We start from the raw sequence: 20,131 nt of genomic DNA, 5'->3' as shown, positions 1-20,131 counted from the left end.
GATTTGATTGGCTCATCCTTTGTTACTGTCATAAAGTGGACCAGTGCGACACCCAGCACAGGAACCACCGCTACCTCCACAGTTAACGAGGGGGCTGTGAACACTCTGTTCAGTGTTGTGCTAGGCCTATGTTAAACTAGGCCTAATATGCAATAGTACTACACTAGGCTAGCTTCAATTAATTATAATCCCCGCTTCCTCCCTCCTCTGTTGCCTCTAGAGGTAAGAGTGTAAACCTCTGGATCTATAGTAGGCTAGAAAGGTCAAGAAGAATACTTTATTGATACGTTTACTCAAACAAACTAACACGTTTTCTTTTTCCTAAACCTAATTTCCTATGCTTGGAGGGTCAGGTTGTATTTATTTAATAGGTTGTTTTGTGACAAAACAGATAACAAAATAATTTGCATCCTCGCGAGGTGGCCGCATCATGAGTAGATGCAGTTCTGTCATGTGACCTCAAGAGCGCGTTATTCTCATGTTTTCCACAGCCTCGTGATTACAATAAATTACCTTTTCTGTTTTCAGGGATGATTGAATCTCGGTTTATCGATCTCCTTCTCCGCGCCTGGAGATTAGTCAACGCCGAGGCTGTGTGGATCAATACCGGCCGATCTAATAAGGCGGGTCGCTTACGAGGCCGCCCCGGGCCTCACAGACTGTTACACCTCCAATTACCATCTCCGCCCTCGGTGTCTCACTGCCCTCAACTTGTCTGGTTACGCTGTTGAAGCATGCTGGAATTATTATTAATAACAACAATAAGGAAAGCAATAAGAGAAGCTTTATAATCATAGCCAAAGTAATGGTGTGTTTGAATGGTAGAATCAATAAGAAATTGCCTCGAATACGATGTGAATTCTGTTTAAGTTCCAGTTCTATTTCATCAGATGCTTGTAAACCCGTGTCAGCGTTGTGAAATGGATGTAGGCCCACCTATATTTCTGACAGAAGGTGATAGAGATCTTTACTATTTCTATTCAGGCAAAGTTGATGGGTCTTTGAGAACATAGTGTCCTTCTTTCTCTCCATCTCTCTCTGCCCCCTCCTCGATTTATTTTCCATTTTCTCCCCCATCAATATTTTCTTACAAGCAACTCTCTATTTTTCACTTTGTCCATCTTCAATCGCAAGTGTGATAATATTGGGCTCAGCTTGACGTTAGACCACGCGCAAAGTGGGGAAACATCTGACAGATCCTGATTTTGGAGTGAACTACCATTAAACATGTCCTGATGTAAGGCTGCTTTAGCAAATTATGGTGTATTTAAAATGTTGGATGTGTCCAATCCAATTCTGGACTGGCTCCAGCAGAGTAAAACGAGACGGTGACGGCATGAGACAGCAATTTAGCCGCGTTTCTTGGTAGAGATACCGGAGAGAGCACGTGAATCTTCTCTCAGTTGTCAGACATTATCTGGAGAGGAAAGGGTCCTTTGAGTCTATGCAAATTATCCATCTGCATGTCAAGTCAACCAACCATAACAAGGGGAATAGGATGTTCAGTATCAAAGTGTCATACATTAAAAGTGGATGAGAGAGGAAAAAGGAGGGAGAAAAGGAAAGGAGGGCGAGTGTTTGGTGTGACCGAGTGAGCTGCTTTGTGTCTCGACTTGGTTTTCCTCACATGAAGGCAGACTCATAAATGTTACAGGTTCGTCACAGTTTTGAGTTCACATCATAACGGCGAGACCCCCTGCTCGTACCTGAGTACATGCGGTGGTTTTAGAAACGCCTTTCAAACAATACATCAGTAGGTTCACTCAGGGCAAATGTAGGCTACCATGGAAACACGTTCTTACTAAACCTGATGAGAGTTCACTGGGAATTCTGCGTGACTGCTGTTGGAAGATGTGTCTTGTAGTCTCGGTGTTCAAACATAAAAAGAGATTTAAATTAGTTTTACTTTTAGTGTCCTAGGGACGTCTCTATAGTCATGTATTTACATATATTTTCTTAAACGGACTTCAGGACGATAAGATCCTGGGTCGCTTTGTAGTCTCTCTCATGGTTGGTATCTCGATTCATCAAAAGTATAATTATATGACACTGACTCAGTAACAAACTGAACTAATACAAATGTATTTTATATATATTATATACATTTATACATTTGCTTTATACATAATGTCTAGTCCTTGTCAAGAGCTAACCTTAGACCGAAAAAACGACTGCAGGTTGTTTGTATAGGATAAAATAATATCTGGTCTGAGAACTTGGCCAGTGATCTAATAGTATCCACTTAATTGACCAAACCAAAACAAGACAAGAACAAATATTATATATTGTATAGACATATAAACATGAGAAAATAGCAGTTATTTATAAGTAGCAGTATTTTGAAATAATGTAGAAATTGATCAAAATAGATACTTTGGTCCACTCATGTCAAACACCAAATCCCTCTCTGTCCTATTTACAGGGTAAACATGAAGCTTCTTTTACGAATGGTGAAATAGATTAAAAGAAAACACACTTTTATTTTAATTAACACAGACATCAATTAACATGTTTTCCACCCCTGCAGATTTTTGCATCTTGTGGGAAGTGCTTCCAAATTATGAGAAAACAGCACGTTCTAAAAACCTTTCTCACAATTTCCCCTTTCACCACAAACTCCCCATCTCTCTCGTAAACCCAATTGCCTGCAGAATCCAGGAAACGTTAAATTGGCCACTGTTTTCAGACAGAGAAAATATCTGCATGTCTTGTAAAAATCCATGGGTGTCAACAAGGTGCTTCATGAATTCAAGGAAGGTCAGAGTTAACGTGGCTCAGTCTGAAAACGTCCTCCTTTGTAGCGGTGGCCATGCAGGGGACACTGAAGTAAAGAAGTATTATTATAAACTATTATAAGGCCCAAAGAGCTCCAGAGATCTGGCCCTCTAGTCATTTTGGATGGTAAACAGCATGAAGTGCGGGATGTTTATTGCCTGTCGCTTAAAGGGGCCAATACAGAAAGGATAGGAACCTTCTGGGTTGTTGTGTTCTCGTAAATAGGATTACATTTGATATATGAAATTGTGTACATTACCCGTCTCCAGTGTTGAAGGACAAGAAGGGTCTTTGTTGTAAATGTTTATGATAACATTGACTTATGTATGGACTGTTGAATTATTTACATAAATGTTCAATTTATTTTATTTTAGCAATCTTCAGCTAAATCTGTATAAAGTAGATTTTTCAATGATCCATGTATTTCTTTTTGAGCAAGAATTCAGAAAATACGTTTATATTGAAATCTGTGGAGAGGAAGCCATTGTTTTGTACAGTCATCAACTAATAGGATGGTAGGGGACTAGTGCATCAACACAGGCTCAGTATGCTAAGTCCTGATGTTACAAGTTAATGTAAATGTTAGTTATGTATAGTTGTGCTAATACTGTACTGGTGATGATGTCTGTGGTATAATGGAGCGTATGGGATATCCCTGTCTTAGTCGGGCGAGAGTTGATCAAATATAAACTCTTGCTCAATATTCTGATGGGTTTCTCCTGTTAAGATGGCCTCTTAAACCTCAAGGTCACTTCTAGTCCCAAGTCCTATTATCACCATAACCCTGTGAAGTTGTACATGATGACGCTCTGTTCCACAAGTAACACAGTTTGTGTACTGAATGCATTTGGACTGATTTACATGAAGGTTTATGAATCATGATAGGTTGAGAAGAAAATAAACACTTTTCTCACTGAATAAAACCACCGGCATTTTGCAATCATTTATTTAGCCTCGCCTTGTAAAAAAAAAAGACTGCAAGTGTCTTCACAGAAGATGGAACATTCTTCACTAAAATGTGAAAACAAAACAGGAACAAATTAACAAATATATATTTTTTTTAAACCCAAAATGTTTTCTATTAATTGACTGTAATACCAGATCGACACAAGATTCTAAACCCTAGTTCCCACCTGACTTGAGATCATAACAGTAAACATTACTGAATACATCTGCTTCAAATTTATAGATTTAGAACCAAGATTGAAGCACATTGCTAGTTTCTTAAGTGTTAACAGGCACATATCCTCTCCCTATACAAACTATTTTTGTATTGGGCGACACAAAACAACAAATAATTAAAATGGGGAAAATCTACATTTACACAATGGTAAAAATGTATTCTAAATTAGGTTGAGTTTTATTTAGGGAAAACAATTATAACTCTGCATTCCTTCCAGATTGTTCATGATATAACTATAAGCTATTCATTGTTATTTAATCATTTCATATTTAAAATGAAAAACTGTGTACATTTTCATAAAAATGACTATTAATCAAGTGAAAAATGTACACAATATCTGTCCTAAATTAAACATTTGCATTGATGAAGTATTTGAATTAATTGAGGTAATTTTGATTGCATTAAATGCAAATTTCCTGCAATGATATTCAAACTTTTTGTCACAGTAACACATTAATTGTGACAAATTAAAATAAAACTAAGTAAACCTAGGACTCCATGTAGACATGAACAAGTCTCAAATCATTTACAATCAAGTACAAAATATACTGTATTTGACTTAATTATCACTCTAACCATTTTGGGGGGAAAAAAACAGATAAGGGCTGCTAACTTTACACAAAACCCCTTACACAAAACCTAAACTGACTTCGGCCTTTTCCCAGTTTTTATATAAAAATTATGACACATAGTTGTCAGCACACCCGCTCCAAGCCTCCTGTCATTGGAGCGGGCCTCCCCGGGCTCTGCAGTAAATACCTGCACAGTGGGTTGGTCAGCAGCATCAACCAATCATCCTCGTCCGTGTGGAGCGCGCTCAGTGGGGCGAGGCGAGGCTCAGCCCATGCGCCCCACATCCCCCTTTCTCAGGCTGTGACCTGGATGGAGAAACAGCAGGAGGCTGGGGCAGCTGTACCCCAGACCAGGAAGAGGCTGGGGCAGCTGTACCCTAGACCAGGAAGAGGCTGGGGCAGCTGTACACCAGACCAGGAGGAGGCTGGGGCAGCTGTACACCAGACCAGGAGGAGGCTGGGGCAGCTGTACACCAGACCAGGAGGAGGCTGGGGCAGCTGTACCCCAGACCAGGAAGAGGCTGGGGCAGCTGTACCCCAGACCAAGTCAAAACTCCAGTTTAATCCAAGTAGGGGGCGCATATGTTTGATTTAATCCAGACTACTCCAGATTATTCCCAGGTCTCCTTTCCTTCTCGACAGGCAATACAGCAGCCAGATTCAGCCGTAGAAGTGTTTGTGATTGGCCGTAGAAGTGTTTGTGATTGGACCCGTTTTGGATGCAAATCAGTCAGACGAGACCAGACGGTGTGTGTGGATTCCATGTCGTCCTGTTGACATGCAGCCCAGGGCTTCAGCCCAGGGCCACGTCAACACGTCAGGCTTCGTCGCTCCACTTTGGCTCAGTGCTTATGTTTAGATGGGAGAGAGGGAGGGGAGGAGGACTGGTGGAGAGAGGTTGATGGTGAAGAGAATAGGTGTGAAATGAGGAATGAGAGCTTTGATGGTAGATTAGTGCTAGAGTGGGGGGGGGGGCTCCGATCAGGAACGAGGGGCGGAAGAGAGGAGGGAATGGACACAGGAAAAAAAGAGGGGAAGAGAAGAAAGAAGAAAGATTAGTGCCACTCCAGAAAAGGACAGAGAAAATGCACTCAACTGTGTTTCTACACGTGTGTCCCTGCAATGAGTGTGTGTGTGTGTGTGTGTGCACGCGTGTACATAAGAACAAATACCTGTGCCCTTAAAGTGTTGATCCAATTAGGAGTTTTAAATGGACATGAGATGTGATGTAGATAACAGTGCATTTCAAACAATGGACGCACTGTTGAGGTAATGAGGTAATGATTCAGGCCAGGACTCTGCCCTATGTATGTATCCATGAATCCTGTTTTTAATGACCATGGCATAAAAAATTATATAAAACCTAATTCCATTTCCAGTTCAATTTCCTGCCTGATTAAAAGTTTGAGATGGAATCGTTTCATGAATAGCGAATCATCAAATCATTCTGTGACTTAATAATCACCGAGACTCGAATCGGTGTCAGATTTAAGATAAGAATCAATGGACCAGTACGGAGGGTGATGACCGTCGAGTTGCCGTCTAGTCCCCAGCTGGTGTGTGAGGGGTGGACCTCAGCAGGCTGGTGTGTGTGTGTGTGTGAGGGGTGGACCTCGGCAGGCTGGTGTGTGTGTGTGTGTGAGGGGTGGACCTCGGCAGGCTGGTGTGTGTGTGTGTGTGTGTGTGTGAGGGGTGGACCTCAGCAGGCTGGTGTGTGTGTGTGTGTGTGTGTGTGAGGGGTGGACCTCAGCAGGCTGGTGTGTGTGTGTGTGTGTGTGTGTGAGGGGTGGACCTCAGCAGGCTGGTGTGTGTGTGTGTGTGTGTGTGTGTGTGTGAGGGGTGGACCTCAGCAGGCTGGTGTGTGTGTGTGTGTGTGTGTGTGTGTGTGAGGGGTGGACCTCAGCAGGCTGGTGTGTGTGTGTGTGTGAGGGGTGGACCTCGGCCCGCTAGGAGATGTGAGGCGACAGGTTCTGAAGCAGTGCTATGTGTAGGAAACACGGGGGACAGTAATGAGGTCAGCGCAGAACAGAGGCCTCTCAGAACAGCCAGCAAGAGGAAGAGGGGGAGGAGGAGGAAGAAAGGAGCTGGCCTCAGAGACACCGCTCGGCTGCGAGAGGCTGGGGTACCTGAGAGAGAGACAGAGAGAGAGAGACAGAGAGAGAGAGACATAGAGAGAGACAGAGAGAGAGAGAGAGAGACATAGAGAGAGACAGACAGAGAGAGACAGACAGAGAGAGAGAGAGACATAGAGGAGAGGAGACATAGTCCGGAATTAGAATCAGAATCCGGGCAGGTCAACAATTTTCATTGACACACACACACACACACTCTCAGACATGCACATACTTGCAGACACACAAAACCACATAAGGCAGACGCACACAGACACCAAAGCTGCATCGTACCTTGCTCTTGCTTGGAGCCCTCTGTTGCTGAGAGAGAGAGAGAGAGCGAGAGAGAGAAAAGAGAGTAAGAAAAGGAGACATTAGGCTTTTTTCCGTTTTTCCCCAAACAACATCAGCACTGCAGAACCCCTCAGAAAACAGACAAATGACCAGAGGAAGGTATTTACCATTTCTCACAGCCAAGTGCCATGAAAAATGACTACTGACTGCACAACCCTAAAATATGTCCCCGATGCAAATTCTCTTAAAGGTCGAATGCAAAAAAAGCAGGAAATGTGTGGCGAGAGGAAGATAATGTAGAGTAAAGGATAAAGAGGAGGAACAGGGAGAGAGATTAGAAGGAGAGGGGGAAAAATAGTTAAACCGGAGAACAGACGACAAAAGTCAGGACGACAGAGCGAAACGGAGAAGAGGACTGGAGAACGAAAGCAGACAAGGTGGAAGAACAAGGGCAGAAATCTGAGAGGAAAGAAAGGATTTAAAAAAAGGTCAGGGAGAAAGAGGGGGGGCGGTGTTTGTGTCTGGGTGTCACTCTCTCAGAGGGGGGCTGACTAAAAGGAAATAATGGAGGTAGAGAGATGGGGTGATGAAGGAGGGGCACGGGGGTTATGGAGAGGTGGAGAGGGCGGGAGGGCTGAAGATGCAAAGGAGCTCTGGCTGTTAAAGTACTGTACAAAGGATGGAGGGAGGGAGGAGGTATTCAGGGAGGGAGGGAGGAGGTATTCAGGGAGGGAGGGAGGAGGTATTCAGGGAGGAATGGAGGAGGTATTCAGGGAGGGAGGGGGGAGGTATTCAGGGAGGGAGGGGGAGATATTCAGGGAGGAATGGAGGAGGTATTCAGGGAGGGATGGAGGGAGTATGGGAGAGGCCAGAGAGACAGTGTGGGATGGAGAGAGCTGAAGTAGGGATGACACTGCAGAATTGTGACAGTTACTCAGTTGAAGCTTTTCTTGAGACCAAACACCCCCAACTGTATTTCCACCAGACTGTCAGCTGATTGAACTGTCGTAGAGGGCTCTCTGCTGTAAGTGTGTGTGTGAGCTCGCGGAATCGACCCAGTCTGTGGCCTTGAGCCTCTCGGAAACACACACACACACACACACACAGGTATTGATCTCCTTTGGAATACTAGCACTGATCTTCAAACCACAGTGATTGACTGAGATTAGCTGAGGGGAAATGGACCAATTCAAACTCATGTGAACTGCAAGTCTCTGACAGTGACTCAAACAGACCGAACCTCAGGATAATGAAGGCATCTGTCTGCTGAGCAACCAAACCACCAGGGTAAGGGGTCAGAGGTCAGGGGTCAGAGGTCAGGGTTACAACCATCACAATGCTCTGAGTTCTGCTAAAATAACATCCATCCAAGAGTTAACGAAGCGCTAAATAGCATGCTGTGTCCAGGCCTCTAAGATGGTGTGTGTGTGTGTGTGTGTGTGTGTGTGTGTGTGTGTGTGTGTGTGTGTGTGCGTGCGTGCGTGTGTGTGTGTGCTGCTAGGCTCTTCTTGTTGAAAAACACAACAAGAAGAGAATGGAAAATAACAAGCGAAATTGTTTCTCTTTTAAAAACTTAATCCTGATTGAAAATGATTAAAAACGAACGTACAAACTTATGTCCCATGCATCATAATCTAGAATTTAATTCCAAAATGCTAAGAAGTTGCAGAAGTACGATGATTCAACTCTCCTTTCATGTCCTAATTGAACGGATAAAACAGAACCCAAATAAGCAAGTTGGAAAAGGTGTTTTATCAGGTAATTCACTGAACACAACTTAACATACCACACTATTTACATCAAAGCCAGCAAACAAAAACAAGCCCCCCCCCCCCAAAAAAAAAAAAAAAAAAGAATTAATTTAAACAATTCTAAATTCTGATCTTGAGAGTTCACAGACTGCAGGTCAAAAACGTTTCATGTAATCATGCTGCAACTGTGAGTGTAAACACCATTTCAACTGCTGTTAACGTAGAATGACACCTACAGTAACAAACATGCTTAATGTAGTGTATTATACTGCAAACCCAGTCTTGAGTTTAAATAACTACAGTTTTAATATTTCTTCTCAACTATTCGACGGAGAACAGCATTTTAGTGTTTGGGAGTTTTGGAAGTTGGCTTGGCTAGTTCACGTGTGTGAAGCTTGCAGGTTTGTTGAAGTGCTGTTGTTGTTTTTGGTCATGGCCACGGTGGTGGCACGACTTTCAGCACAGCCCTGCAGTGCAGAGAGACTGTGTGTGTGTCTGTGTGTGCATGTGCGTGTGTGTCTGTGTGTGTGTCTGGACGACAGAAACTGCAGACACACATCCTTCCCCGCGCCGCCATTTCACACTCGGCAGTAAACTGGAAACGAAAAGGAAATTGCTGAGGAAAAAAAAACGACGGAAAAAACCCTCAACTAATTACGGCGAAAAAGGTATTTACGATGATGAAGTTAGACTTTCGAAATCGAGTTCGTAATCTTAGAGAGAAGTGGGTTACACTAGCCGTTTGTGAGTGTGTGTGTGTGTGTGCGCGAAGGAGTGTGCGCAGAATGAGTACAAAAGGTATTAACTGGAGTGTGTATGAATGTAAGGGGGGGGGGTAAAAGTTGAGAAAAAGAATAAAAGAAGTAGAAAAAAGGCGAGAGGTAGAGAGGTAACGCAGCCTGAAATGACCGCAATGGACTGCTCACAGCGGGAGCAAAAACTAAAATGGAAGCAAAGAAAAATAGGGACTCAATTAGAGAGAGAGAGAGAGAGACAGACAGAGAGGTAGAGACAGACAGAGAGACAGAGAGAGAGGGAGGCAGGGAAAGAGAGAGGGAGAGAGAGAGAGAGAAAGAGAGGGAGAGAGACAGAGAGAGAAAGACAGAGGTAAAGAGAGAGAGCGGTAGAGGGAAAGAGAGAAGGAGGGAGGGAGAGAGGGAGAGAGAGAGGGATGGAGAGATGGAGGGATGGAGAGAGGGAGAGATGGAGGGAATAGTCAGTCTATTGTAGGTCCTCACAGTGAGAGGATGGGAAGGAGGAACGGATGAACAGGGGACACGAAGAAGAAGAGTGAAATGAATCTTGGGAGGAGGTTCCCGTCAAAGGATGGTGGATGTGTGAAGGGAGGGGGCGGAGGAGGAACACAAGCCAGGGCTGCAGGAAGAAGGGTGGGGAGCTGTTTGAACGTGACACCCATCTGTCTGGCGATGCACATTTGGATGGAGTGTCATTGCTGATGCAATGCTGTTGAAGTGGTGTCAGTCAGACCCGGGGGGGGGGGGGGGGGGGGGTCGTCGTGACGACCACAGATAGGCTGCTCTGTCCCAGTCATTAATACGAGCTAGAAAGAAGAATGTCAAGAGAAACAACTGAACCGTCAATCACATTTCCCGTTAACAGCCTCCCTTGTGCAGCGTGAAAACACTGTCCTTCCTGTCTAGTGTCACGAGAAACACTGTCCTACCTGACCAGTGCCACGAGAAACACTGTCCTACCTGACCAGTAACATGAGAAACACTGTCCTACCTGACCAGTAACATGAGAAACACTGTCCTACCTGACCAGTAACATGAGAAACACTGTCCTACCTGACCAGTAACACGAGAAACACTGTCCTACCTGACCAGTAACATGAGAAACACTGTCCTACCTGACCAGTAACATGAGAAACACTGTCCTACCTGACCAGTAACACGAGAAACACTGTCCTACCTGACCAGTAACACGAGAAACACTGTCCTACCTGACCAGTAACACGAGAAACACTGTCCTACCTGACCAATAACATGAGAAACACTGTCCTACCTGACCAGTAACATGAGAAACACTGTCCTACCTGACCAGTAACATGAGAAACACTGTCCTACCTGACCAGTAACATGAGAAACACTGTCCTACCTGACCAGTAACATGAGAAACACTGTCCTACCTGACCAGTAACATGATAAAACAATTTCCTAGCTGTTCTGGTTCCTCTGCCCTCCGTGGTGGTTTGGGTTAATTTGAGTTGGACAAACACACTGTCACACTGGAGACAAGACTGTGGGAGTGCTGCATTCTGGACGACCTTGCTACAAAGACAACGTTCCTGACGGACTCTCTGTCACCGATGTCCTACAAGCAACCCTGTGTGGCTCCGTGTGTGTGTGTGTGTGTACCCCAACTACCTTTAATTACGATGTTGTTTGGGCAGTAGAGGAAGAGAACTGGGATGGAGAGAGAGACTGTGGACAGTGACTTAGTTTGGAGTTTAAACCCAGAATCCCCAACCAGGCTGGCAGAGACCTGCTCTACCTGAAGGACAACAGCTACCAACACCAGGCCCTCACACACACACACACACACACACACACACACACACACGCTCGCTGCCTGTCAGATAAAAGGGAACCTCAACAGGAAGGAACTAGAGTGTGTGTGAGGCGTTACCACAGGGAACACAACAACAGCTGCGCTAAACAACCACTAATGGACAGGCAGAGAGAGAGAGAAAGAGAGATCACCTAACTCTCCTTCATCTCTCCTTTCATCCATCTCATTCTCTTCCCTCAGATTCATGCGTCCTCATCTAAACACATTGTCAGAACAGCACGCACACACCGCAGAGAAACAGCACGCACACACTGCAGCGAAAACAGTGGGAGAGTTGGGGAGCAGGAGAAAAAAATATTGTTTCTACGTGAAAAAAAAAAGAAATATTTTTGCAACCTTGCAAACATTTCTTTTGAAAAAATAGTCAAACTAATCAAACTTTCCCAACAAAAAAAGGAATTTTAGTTTTTTACCTTTCGAAAAAGGTAAAAAAAAAAGGTCAAAACCTTTCCGAAAATATTTTTGCAACCTTTCAAATTATTATTATTTTTTTATAATTTTTGGAAATATAAGTAGAAAGTATTGATATTCATGTCGAAAAAATTAAGAAGTGAAAGTAAAAACAATTCCGAAAAATGTTGAAGTAAAGTACTGATACCAGAAAAATCTACTTAAGTACAGTAATTATTACTATTTAATTATTAGTATTTATACATCTCTGCCAGAGAGGGATCAGAGAGGATAGGGAGGGAGGGAGGGATAGTAACAGGAGAAGGAAAGAGAGAGTGACACAGAGAAAGACAGGCAGGGGGATGTCAGGAAGGAGGGAGAGCCTGTTGAGGACAGAGCCTAGATTAGTCCTGCTCCGCTAGCGACAGATCATAAAGAAGCAGGATGGCAGAGGAGAGGAGACAGAGAGAAGGCAGGATTAGTGCCACTTCAGGAACGACAGAAGACTAGAAAGAGAGAGATAGAGGGGGGTAAAAGACTAAGAGAAAAGAGGATTCTGGAAATTTAGTTGGGATTAGCATTGGTGAGAAAAAGGGGGGGAAGGAGAAGAGACAGAATGAAGAGAATGAGGTGCAAGAAGAGGGACGAGTTTCCCTGGTTTGATCTGGGAACTGTAGAACACACAGAGGAAAGAACACAAACTATTAATTTGTTGATGTTTGAGTTTGTGTGTGTTCTGAATGTAATTTCCATTGATAGGAAAGGCTTAGCATGTCTCAATGTGTTTGAGCTAGACCTTGGCAGAACGCCCTGTGTAGAGGTCAGCATTGTGTTGCTTTTTCCCAACTGATATCTACGGTATCTGTGGTAGTTCTAATTAACGACAAGGGGACCATTAACATGCAACAACGCCGTCCTCGTCGTTGCTGTAGCGGAGGGATTCTGGTCCTCGACTCTCACCGGAGTAATGTTGGCATTTGAGATGTTCCAGTTCCAACAGAGCAACAGGAGCGCGTGTAAACAAGAGAGAGTGGGGACTGGAGTCTGAGGATGTTTGCTTTGAGATTCAACAACACGCTCATAATTCTTATCCTACTCTCTCAAGCGGAAAAATACTCTACCTCAGGTGTACTTCCAAAGTACAAACTGACATCAAACTCCTGTCCTGCTCCGTCCCACAGAGCTGACACTAAGCTGGGGAACTGCTGCAGGCCAGACCCCTGAAGGCTTCACAGGGAACTGCTGCAGGCCAGACCCCTGAAGGCTTCACAGGGAACTGATGGGAATTGGGACAGTCGCTAAAAGACACGCACTTCCTCGAGCTAGCACGCACTCGCTCCCTTTCCCCCTCTCTCTTTCTCTCTACATCGTTCCCTCAACCCCTCTCTCTCTCTCCCTCCCTCTCTCTGTCTCTCTCCCCCCCCCCCTGTCTGTACAAGGATTCCCACAGCGACCGGGCAACATTCCCAACCGGAATGGGCAGTTCACTGAACCGGAAGACTAACATTACTGCAGGCGGGCCCTGGGTTAAATCAACTCTGCAAATTCACACAGGAGAGAGAATGAGAGAGCAGGGATGGGAAGGGAAGGGGGGAGGAGAGGAAAGGAGGTGTCTTTAGACAGCACCATCTTGAAGCTGTTGAGGTCTCCGGACAAGAACCCCTGGATAAAGCCACAGGGTGAGACAGCGGTGACATGGTGTGTGTGTACAATGAGTTGGCATGTGAGAGCGGCAGCTCTAGAACGACTGCTGCATGACTGCATGGCTGCACTGTGAGCTGCTGCTTCACAGGAAGACTCGGATGGAGATCCTGCAACTGCCCCCAAAACGAAGAGTTTCAAAAAGAGAGAGGGGGGGGGGGTGATGGTGTAGAGAAGGATGACAGGAAGAGGGGAAGAAGGGAAGAGGAAGAGGGGATACGACCCCTGCGAGGAGGAGACTCACTGGGTTCACAGCACACACTGACACGCAGCTTCATACAGGGGAGGGGGGGGCCTTCATCTGTCGGCAGAGCTAGAGAGAGAGAGACAGAGAGAGAGACAGAGAGAGAGACAGAGAGACAGAGAGACAGAGAGAGAGAGAGAGAAAGACAGAGAGAGAGAGAGACAGAGAGGGAGAGAAATAAATAAGTCAATAGGTAAACACACTCTGAATACAACATTAGTAAAAGAAATGTAGCCAGACTGGGTGCCTCAGTCCAGACCTAGGTTCAGACCTTGTCTAAAGTTAGGGATTAGGGACTAGGGTAATGGGACTACAGTTTTGGGACTACAATTCAGACATAATAATCCATCCAGGGAGACTTAACATTGTTTGCTAGTGTGAGTCTGAGACTGCTAATACTATTACAGTCTCTAACAGCCCTGTTCCATCCCCTAGTCTGAAGCCATTACCGTTCCCCAGTGGTGCAGGCCCATTCAGATCAGCCCAGACGCACATTTGGATCAAGCCTACTCTACGCATTATCTCAGTTGTGGACTCAACAGGGACACACACACACACACACACTCATATGTATTTACACACACACACACATACACACGTAGCTCATTGTGGCAGAATGTGGGGGAGAGTACTATTGTTATGTTCCCATGCCTGGCACTGCACAACCACAATGGCCCAATGTGTGTGTATGTGTTTGTGTGTGTGTTTGCGTGTGTGTGAGAGAGCTCTCTCCTGCTTTGACAATGCACCATTGTCCAGCCGACTGCAACAGTAATTTATGTAAAGATTCTTTCTTTCTTTCCCTCCGTCTCCTCCCTTTCTCTGGTCGCTCCCTCTTTTCCATGTCCAACGTGTATTCCTCTCACTCGTCCTCCCTCGACTATCGGACTGTGTCCATTCATCCTCCCTCTCTCTCTCCTCAACATCCGTCTGCTTCTCTCTCTCCTTCCTTCTGTCGTTCCTTATTGATCTCCATTTTTTTCCACCAACTCTTTGGTGTCCCTTTGTTTGCCTCTTTGTTCCCCCCCCCCCCTTCCCCCTGACTCGCATTCGTTCCCTCTCTGATGTTTGGGTGTGTCTCCTTCTTGTCTGGACGTAGACCAGAAGTTGAAGTAGAAAAAGAAAGAAAAACTGTCAACTGATTTTACGGCCAAAAAGACCCACCACCCCTCCTCCCTCCTCCCCCCTCCTCCTCCCCCTGGTGGTTGGAAAGAGATGAGAGGGGCTGAGGGGGGCGGGGGGCCAGCAAAGGGACCCTGTTCTCCTTTCGAGTGTCTCTGTAATTCTACGGGTTTAGAGACTTCAAAACATATCTCACTGATATAATCCCACACGCGGATATAGAAAACACATGCTTGCTTACTGGGAACGCTCAAAGCCTAGTCTTCATAAATAAAAAGTGTCAGTCAAGCGTTCACACACACACATACACTCACAGCTGTAGTAGTAGTGGTGGCCCGGCAGGAACTCAAAGCCGAGGGAGAAGGGGGTGAAGCGCTGGACCTTCTCTGAAAAGCGCAGCGGTCCAAAGGGGGCGTGGGGGGAGTTACACTCCCAGCGCTTGATGGCTCCCCTCGTCTCCACGCAGCCCTGGAAGCCTGCCTCCGCCACCAGGTACAGCGCCAGCATCTGGGGCTGGCCTGCAGCGCCCCCCTCCTGGCTGGGGTAGTGGGGACAGTAGATGTCCAGGTAGTCATTCAGATTCACCTGGATGGACAGATCGCCTTCTGTTAACCTGAGAGAGGGAAAGATAAAGAGTGTGCGGTAGCGAGACAGAGACAGGGGAGAGAGAGAGAAAGAAAGGGGAGAGAGAGGAAGAGAGAGAGACATTAATGATTAATACACATCAGAACGATCCCACATAATCTCTGTCAGATTCCCAGAAAGGGAGGGAAAGAGGGAGTGAGATTTATAGGTGCTCTATTTTACTACGGGCCTGGAGGGGGGGGAGACAGGAAGAGATGGATGGATGGCCCATCAATATTCCACCTAACGATTCCAAGGTATGATGAAGTAGCAGTGTGTGTGTGTTATTTGTTTTGAGATCTGATACTCAGAAACGATACAGTGACACTGCCAAGCAAAGCGAGCGAGCGAGAGAGAGAGAGCGAGAGAGAGAGAGAGAGAGCGAGAGAGAGAGAGAGAGAGAGAGAGAGAGAGAGAGAGAGAGAGAGAGACGGAGGGAGGGAGGGAGGGAGGGAGAAATGTGAAGACACAGGACAACAGTAATTCTTCATATATGCTAATTAAGGATCTGCAAGAGAACAAAACAGACACACACACACACACACACACACACACACACACACACACAGAGACAGAGACACACAGGTCATATGTCTAGACGACTGCCTCATGACTGCTCCTGTCCAGTGTTTCTTTGTCCCAGCTCCCCAGACAGACAGACAGACAGACAGACAGACAGACAGACAGACAGGAGAGAAGCATCGAGGACAGTGAGACAGGAGACAAGCATCGAGGACAGTGAGACAGGAGAGAGAAGCATCGAGGACAGTGACATTTTAGGCATCCAGGAGACAGAAGGAGGACTGAAGCACGTGTTGAGACAGAGATTGTAATTTGGGGATAGAGAGAGGGAGAAGTGAAAGGTGAGGGAGAGAAACAGAGGGAGAGTTATGAAGAAGAACAAGGGGTTTATGTTTTAATTAGTGACCCTGGAGAGTCTGAATACAAACTTAGTAAGAAGAGAGAGACGAGGAGAGGAAGAGAGGAGTAGAAAGAGAGGAGAGATGGACTTTAATTGGTCTCTCCACCACACTGAGCACAGGAGAGAGGAGAATGGGAGGCTGCACAGAGAGGCGGGGGAGACAGAGAGAGGTGAGGGAGAGAGAGGACGTGGTGGGGGACAGACAGAGGGAGAGACAGAGGGGGGAGAAAAGACAGGATGGCTGTCTCGTTCAAGTTCAGGTCTGTCAGTGGGAGTCTTTATAGAGGAGCGACCGAGCGAGGGAGGGCAGGAGGAGGAGGGCAGGGAGCCAGTGAAGGATAAAGGAGGGAAAGATGGGGGGGACTAGCATGGAGAGATGAGGGGAGGGACTGGGCTTCAGTTTAGTCGGTGGACAAAGAAAAGAAGACCAAATGAAAAAAAGAATAAAGTAGAATGCACAGGACATCAGAGGAGATGGAAGGAAATGTACAGAAAAACATGACAAGAACAGAGAGAACAAGAGGGATTAACAGAGGAGTGTATCACAGATGGAGAGGAAGGGAAAGAGGGAGGACAATACATGATGAACAGGAGGGAAGATTGGACACTAGTAGAGTACGGTGCAGTAGAGTAGAGTAGAAGTACTACAACACAGGGAGGTGATAGGGGAACACAGGGAGGTGACAGTAGAACACAGGGAGGTGATAGGGGAACACAGGGAGGTGATAGTGGAACACAGGGAGGTGACAGTAGAACACAGGGAGGTGATAGGGGAACACAGGGAGGTGATAGTGGAACACAGGGAGGTGATAGTAGAACACAGGGAGGTGATAGTGGAACACAGGGAGGTGATAGTAGAACACAGGGAGGTGATAGTGGAACACAGGGAGGTGATAGTGGAACACAGGGAGGTGATAGTAGAACACAGGGAGGTGATAGTAGAACACAGGGAGGTGATAGTGGAACACAGGGAGGTGATAGTAGAACACAGGGAGGTGATAGTGGAACACAGGGAGGTGATAGTGGAACACAGGGAGGTGATAGTAGAACACAGGGAGGTGATAGGGGAACACAGGGAGGTGATAGTGGAACACAGGGAGGTGACAGTAGAACACAGGGAGGTGATAGTGGAACACAGGGAGGTGATAGTGGAACACAGGGAGGTGATAGTGGAACACAGGGAGGTGATAGTGGAACACAGGGAGGTGATAGTAGAACACAGGGAGGTGATAGTGGAACACAGGGAGGTGATAGTGGAACACAGGGAGGTGATAGTAGAACACAGGGAGGTGATAGTGGAACAGTCTTCAGACAGGCCTGCTAATCCATAGCTGCCTCACTATATCGGTGATCTATCAACAGAAGGGAACAGCATCGACCCCGGATCACTCATTCTGGACACAAACACATGCTGGGCAAACACACACACACACCAACACAGCCATAAGTGATCAATACAGTGTGTGTGTGTGTGTGTGTGTGTTCATGCCCCTTCAGGCAACCATATGTAGCCGTATGACATTTTCTCTATGTGTCGGAGTGACAGACATGAACACACACACACACACAGAGACACACAGCAGTTTTCGCCACGGTTTTGTTATTTTTCTACCTGTGTTGGAGTCAGAGGCGGTGATATATTTAGGTGTGTGTGTGTGCATGTATGTGTGTGATGAGGGATATGTTGACATGGTAACGGATATGTTGACATGGTACACCACCTGGAGAGTGGGTCACTCATCACAACCCCTCTCTCTCCCCCCCTCTCCACAACCTCTTCTTTCTTCGAATCCTCAACTTTCCTCAGGTCTCCAGTCTGCCCCTCACTGCCCCCTCTCCTCCACCTTCTCCCCCCCCTCACACCCTCCACCCCCACACCCTCCTCTCCCCCAACCTCGGTCAAACCCATGAGCTCTGGAGGCAATTACAGAGAAAGTGTCAGTGTGTCATCCCCTTCTCCTTCTCTGGGTCGTCTCATCTGTCCTCCTGCCACCTGGCTCCCTCCTCCCCAGCGTCTCTCCCACTCCCTCTCATGCCCTGGTGGGTTGAGGAACGCCCTAATTATACCCAGAATCCTCCTCTCTCGCCAGCCGACCACCACGCAAAGCAGAGATGACAGAGCTGGGCACTGGGGGACTACTCTAGAACATTCCGGAACATTCTAGAACAATGTCAGGACAGCCAATCAGGAAGAAAGCACAAAGGAAAACAGGAAGAAGATCCAATTTGTCAGAACACTGGAGAGGGGTAGGGCATGTGTCAAGGGGCATGCACACACACACACACACACGCTGCATTTATATGGTACGCTATATAAGAATATAGTTTTTCCAGCGTTAAACCACATACAAGGTGCACATGCAAGGTGGTTAAAAGGATACATGTGTTTGACAATGACCCTGAATCACTTCTAAATCCTAAATTGGGCAAAATTGATTAGTGCGGTGTGTGAGTGTGTTTGTGGAAAAGTTGTGCGTGAAGCTCATTCAAGAGAGCGAGCGTGTGTGTGTGTGTGTGTGTGTGTGTGTGTGTGTGTGTGTGTGTAGTGTTAATCACATGCAGGGGCTTGACTCCGGCAGGACCTTTGATCCTTAATATGAGAGAATAATTAAAGAACCAACAATTCCCCAACACAACGGCAGGAATACAGAGCAGACACACACACACACACTTTTGCTGCTCGCTCTGCATACCAACACACACACACACACACACACACACCAACAACACACACAGTTGTAGTCAGGGCTCTCTCCTGTTCAGGCACAGCAGACGCGTGGCTGCATGAGAACCCAGAGCAGGCAGGAGTAACACACTTAGTTCCACACTAGCAGGAAGCAAAGCCCCCTTCCTGTCCTGGGCACTGTGGAGTTTCAGTCTGAGCCCAGTCGTGTGTTCCAGAGGAGGGAGGGGGCTGTGTGTCTCAGGGGCTGGGGGGTTGGAGGGCTTGGTGGAGTCCTGAGTCTTCCATGGCTGGTCACAGCCCCACCCCCCTCGGCCCCACCCAGGAGGCAGGAAACACTCCACCTTGGTTGGGTGTAGCTCGGCCCAGATGGACACCCCCCCCAGGGTGGAGCTCCTTACATCCTGGTGAAGCCCTGATATGCTAACATGTAAACCAGGATCACAGCCCCCTGCATGAGCCCGCTCCACACCCAGCCCCTGTACACACACACACACACACACGTCACGCTCAGGGCCTGTGGGGTTCTGGGTAGCTGTACGGGGCCACATGGGGGGGGGGGGGGGCACCTCTGGGTTTGGACTGAGTGAGCTGATCTTCTGATGTAAAGGGGTGAACTCCTAGAATGTTAATTATCGCCCAGCTCTGGCAGCCAATCACAGCAGAGAGCTGGCGGGAGGGGAGGGGCCGGTGAATAATGTGGGAGAAATCTGCAACACAGACTTCATGCAGAGAGGGGTAAAAAGGGAGCGAGAGAAAAAATAAAGAGGGAGAGAACAGAGGAGATGAAGGGGGGAGGGAGGGGGGAGGGAGGGGGGAAAGAACAAAAGAGAGAGAGAACATTCTTTCCTAAAGGTCTCCATCGCTTCAACGACCTCTCCCTCCACAGGCCATCCCTCCATCACGGGGAGAAAAAGAACCTTCCTGCCCCACTGAGATAGAGAGAGACAGAGACAAAGAGAGAGAGACAGAGAGAGACAGAGAGAGACACAGAGAGAGAGAGAGAAACCAAGACATGGAGAGTTTGAGAGAAACAGAAAATTCAATGCCAAATGATCACTTCTCATCAGCCCTCAAAGTCTCATCAATGTTTCCGACATCCTCACCCATCTTCCCTCTGGATCTGTCGATCTCAAGTGATTTTATATCTGGCCCTCTCTCTCAATC

At 46.6% G+C, this 20,131-nt stretch overlaps 1 protein-coding gene across 1 annotated transcript in view; it reads right to left on the bottom strand.

The window, feature by feature from the left end:
* Positions 1-3,705: 3,705 nt before the first annotated feature.
* efna4 (ephrin A4) overlaps positions 3,706-20,131 on the bottom strand; it is a 32,820-nt gene continuing 16,394 nt past the window's right edge. The window contains exons 2-5 of the mRNA XM_084668986.1: positions 15,050-15,348; positions 13,614-13,682; positions 6,936-6,962; positions 3,706-6,656 (exon numbers count right to left, since the gene is read on the bottom strand). Coding sequence (XP_084525112.1) covers positions 6,430-6,656; positions 6,936-6,962; positions 13,614-13,682; positions 15,050-15,348 — 622 coding nt within the window. The 3' untranslated portion in view covers positions 3,706-6,429. The remainder of the gene's footprint in view (positions 6,657-6,935; positions 6,963-13,613; positions 13,683-15,049; positions 15,349-20,131) is intronic.

Source organism: Hypomesus nipponensis, chromosome 2, assembly GCF_054491055.1.
Source record: "Hypomesus nipponensis isolate SF chromosome 2, ASM5449105v1, whole genome shotgun sequence".
Taxonomy (NCBI): Eukaryota; Metazoa; Chordata; class Actinopteri; order Osmeriformes; family Osmeridae; genus Hypomesus; species Hypomesus nipponensis.
The sequence above is the reverse complement of the archived record's forward strand: the minus strand, read 5'-3'. Positions and strand labels throughout refer to the sequence as shown.